General features: G+C 35.7%; 1 protein-coding gene across 3 annotated transcripts in view; it reads right to left on the bottom strand.

Moving 5' to 3' along the window:
* LOC111083761 (rho GTPase-activating protein 29-like) overlaps positions 1 to 4,110 on the bottom strand; it is a 14,691-nt gene extending 10,581 nt beyond the window's left edge. Inside the window, exon 1 of one of the 3 annotated variants that reach the window (XM_022380444.1) lies at positions 3,309 to 4,110. In XM_022380444.1, coding sequence (XP_022236152.1) covers positions 3,309 to 3,367 — 59 coding nt within the window. In that variant the 5' untranslated portion in view covers positions 3,368 to 4,110. Of the gene's footprint in view, positions 1 to 1,492; positions 2,086 to 3,223; positions 3,255 to 3,308 lie in introns of those variants that run through there. The other 2 variants (XM_022380445.1, XM_022380443.1) reach the window with 2 other exon arrangements.
* Positions 4,111 to 4,694: the final 584 nt, after the last annotated feature.

The raw sequence follows: 4,694 nt of genomic DNA, 5'->3' as shown, positions 1-4,694 counted from the left end.
CCATGTAACTACTTCTATATAAATATAATAGTAATGTCTGTTTTATGTCCATGTAACTACTTCTATATAAATATAATAGTAATGTCTGTTTTATGTCCATGTAACTACTTGTATATAGATATAATAGTAATGTCTGTTTTATGTACATGTAACTACTTCGCAAGTGTGGATGGATCTTCTCCGAAATTGGTATGAAGGTTCATTATATCCATGCGTTTTGTGGTTTTTATTGGTGTTTTTCACCACTACTTCGCCCCCTGTTGATGGATCTTCACCAAATTTATCATGAAGGTTTGTTGGGTCCATGTGAAGATACCCGCAAACTTGCGGTTTCACATTTTATGTTTTGCAGTTTTTATGGGCGTTTTTTACAATCACATATAAGGGAAGCAACTTGTCATGTCCTAAGATAACCTTTCATTAATCATGAATACACATAAAGTCCATCCAGGTGACGGGTACTCCAGATAGTTTATAATATTATAATGTCCAGTTTTAAGTACTCCAGCTAGTATATATACTAGCGTATAGGCCGTCACACATGACGGGGCTAGTACTACCACCCCCACCCCATAGTGTACCCTAACCTCACATTTCATAGCTAACTGAAATAAATAAATTTTGCGAAATCAAGCGTGACCAACAGAGAGGCAGAAAAGTGTAGTTGAGGCAGTCAGTCGTCGGTAAATTCCTTTTTGAGCCAATCAAAATTAAGATCGTTCATAGACTAATTATTGGTAAAAATCAGTTAGATTAACAACTAATATATAGAAAAGTTAGTGTGTTTTGGTAACACTATGTTCTAACAATGAATTTTATGTCGTGTTGCTTAGTAACAAACGTATAACCTAATATTGTTGTTAGTCTATGTGCTGAAAGTATAAAATGAAATGTAGAGACAACGAAACTGGAAAAATATTTGTTGATTTATTAATTTAGTTTTTTTATTTATTAAAAACGTTGGTGATATAATAGAAAATAGCTTGATTCAGTTTAAGTTTTAAATTTTATCTATATTTTTACTTTCACGGTATAAAACACCGTATCAAAATAATTTGTCTGGTGACATCACGAGTTATCACGTTTTCTCACGCTGTAAGCCTATCAGTTATAATTACCAATCTAATACATCAAGACGTAGTAAAAAAATGTAGTTAAGTAACGTGTAACATAGGTTAAACATTTTTATGGATTTACACAGCAAACGTTGGTTGTTGTTTTTATTATAATTTTACGACGTCTCACCAGGTTAATCTGACGTCATCGCGTGATTTGCACGAAATGATTAGAACAGAAAATTATTCAATACTACAACATACTAATTACGTACAACTTTCACAACAGATAAATAACCAAATATGTAGGAATAACACTTGAACATACTGAAATAAAGTGGTGGAAGTTAGTCACGAAAAAACACAAAACCTCTTACGATTTCTGTAACTAAGGGCGGTCGGTTTTCAACAGAATAAATCAACATGGATGTTTTTACCTCTCTGTTTTTTCCAGTTTATCTGGGTCTAGGGGACAAAAAATATGCACGCACATGTCCGCCAGTGTTTCAATGCAGTCGTACAACCCACGAGAACTCATGTCTGCTAGGATCACCTCAGTGATTTCTTCAAGCGACAACTGTGTGTATATTGGAACACTGAGTATCCAGAGAAACTAAAGAAGCGGATAATACACAATACAAAAGCACTGCATTAAGAAACGAGTAAAACCTAGAGAACCATTCTGCCCGTTAGGACTACTGTTACTGTTTACGCTGATAAATAATGAGGTGGTGTTTTATCAGGTGTATGTGTGGACTTTGGAAGGACAGTAGAACGGGCCTACCTGCACACTTTCCGATATGAAACCACTCAACATGTAAGCCTAACACAATGGAGTATCTCTGTCATATCTAATTTGAAAACGACCAAGTACCAATAAGTGAGTTTAAGTTAACCGAATTCCTGACGAAACAGTAAAAGTGAAACGTTGGACAATATCAATCCTATCACTGGTAACGACCACTGTCGAAACAGTAAAAGTGAAACGTTAGACAATATCAATCCTATCACTGGTAACGACCACTGTCGAAACAGTAAAAGTGAAACGTTGGACAATATCAATCCTATCACTGGTAATGACCACTGTCGAAACAGTAAAAGTGAAACGTTGGACAATATCAGTCCTATCACTGGTAACGACCACTGTCGAAACAGTAAAAGTGAAACATTGGACAATATCAATCCTATCACTGTCGAAACAGTAAAAGTGAAACGTTGGACAATATCAATCCTATCACTGGTAACCGGTCGTTTCGAATACATAGCTGATAAAAGCGTGTTCATTTCGTAGCGAATAAGTGTAAGGGTGTTGCGCCTTCTACGGACAACAGGCAAGCATCAAGGTTCCCCCACACCCACACATTAAGTGTAAGGGTGTTGCGCCTACTACGGACAACAGGCAAGCATCAAGGTTTCCCCCACCCCCCACACATACAGAGGAAAGATTTCCAACTCCATATTAAGAGGATAACAGATATTTTTTTTTGTTTCGATCTCCCTCACTCACCACCAATAACCTAAAAGTTAGGAAGAAAACAACTTTCTCCTCAAAGGGGGATTCTCCTCTTTCTCCCACCCCTCAAACCCCTGCCTAAGATGACACCCCCAGACCATCCAGCTACAATGGTGGTGTATTCATAACGGTTTATAAAGGCCATATTTTCTGAAGATCAAGCGCCATCTTGAATGTTAAACAACATAATAGTGACCAAAACCTGCAGATAATAATGTATGAGGTTCTACGTTTGTTCCCGGTGAAAAGCAATTATACTAGAACAAAGCTACACACTTGGCTGTATACGCTGTGGCCACCGAGAAGACTCGAACCCGAGATTTTAGCGTTGTTCGTAGGGTAAAATTAATGTATTTTATCTTATGTTTTAAACTAATAACAATATGATTACACATAGGTTTACATTATTACACCTACCGGTTTAAAACCAATACTAGTTTTACGAGTAAATAAAGCTATTGTTTACGTGTTTATACTTGAGTAAATAAAGCTATTGTTTACGTGTTTATACTTGAGTAAATAAAGCTATTGTTTACGTGTTTATACTTGAGTAAATAAAGCTAATGTTTACGTGTTTATACTTGAGTAAATAAAGCTAATGTTTACGTGTTTATACTTGAGTAAATAAAGCTATTGTTTACGTGTTTATACTTACCCATCACTATATTCCATCGGTAAGCAGGATGGCATTATGTTTATACTTGAGTAAATAAAGCTATTGTTTACGTGTTTATACTTACCCATCACTGTATTCCATCGGTAAGCAGGATGGCATTATGGGATAAATACAAAACTTCATTATTTAGGTTACAGTTTGTTGTAGGTTTGAAGTAACTGATAAGTCTCCCTTAAATTGGATGGTTTATGTTTCACCATATCATTTCTTAAGGTAATGAGGACTTCTAAGGAACGCTAAGTGATTCCTGCAGTATTCATTCAGAAAATACTCAGACTCGTGATTGACGGTGAAGTCAGCATGTGTGAAATAATACGAATCACAAGAACACTTGACTCGTCATCTTCATCTCATTATTAACACTGAACGTATTTAAAAAGTTAACCGACTTACACAGACGTATCTATCACTACTGCACTAGATTTATGGTTCGAGACCCGTTGCTGAAGAAACGCGCGCTCAGCACTGTTTGTTTTCGTATTATGTCCGATTCCGGTCTTTATCTGATATCTAAGTCTTCCCAATAATATAACTTCGAGATTCCAAATTTGAAGGATTTAATCACATATTTACGTTAATTACAAAATAAATCACAAACGTAAACTCCTAAAAGTTTTCGACTCGAATCGAAATTTAAACTCAAAAGAGTTCGATATTCCGATACTAACTAATTAACGAACTTCGATATTCGGTTCTGGACTGTCAAAAGCTTATTTTTACATGTCTGGATGTTACAAACAAACGACCACTTCGACTAACGTTACTTGTATACTTCAGGGTTAAATTGTGGTTTTACCAAGAATCCAAAACTGAGAAGTCAACTATGCTCTTGGAGAGACCTTGAGATATGCTTATTCCCGCCTGCGTCCACACCCCCAGCTCGGTATTGTAACCGTCCAATAAGTGTTCTTCACAGAGTCACGCACGTGTATTTAATTACTTTCTCGTCTGTATGGAAGGGGTGCGCGTGCTGCGCGAGACTCGTCTATATTATTAATACTATCAAATCAGAAGTAATCATATATATATCTAGTAATTAGCATAATTAATTAAATATAATGTTCAGTAGTGCAGCTAGGCCTTATGGGTCTCACGGAACAAATTTCACTGGGCCTTAACCACTGTAGTTAACATTTTAGAGTATTTGATGTTTAAATGATGTAAACAGTTGCATATGTTAAATCTATTGAATTGTTATGAGTTGTAGAACCTATTGAGTTGCATATATTGATAAGAAGGATACATCACAGACGCATTTATAGAACTTGGTAGACAGACTTGTGTCCAAAAGTTCGCAGAAGTGTGACAGACAAGACTCCACGATAAATCCACGTAATATGTAAAGTGTAAATTATCAACTGATACTTTAATTTTAATTTAATAATTTTAAATATATTATTAATTTTCAACTGTATACCTACTTTAGGGCCACCCTGTATATATATATATA

The sequence above is a fragment of the Limulus polyphemus genome, unplaced genomic scaffold (genome assembly GCF_000517525.1).
Source record: "Limulus polyphemus unplaced genomic scaffold, Limulus_polyphemus-2.1.2 Scaffold11072, whole genome shotgun sequence".
NCBI classification, from domain to species: Eukaryota; Metazoa; Arthropoda; class Merostomata; order Xiphosura; family Limulidae; genus Limulus; species Limulus polyphemus.
The sequence above is the reverse complement of the archived record's forward strand: the minus strand, read 5'-3'. Positions and strand labels throughout refer to the sequence as shown.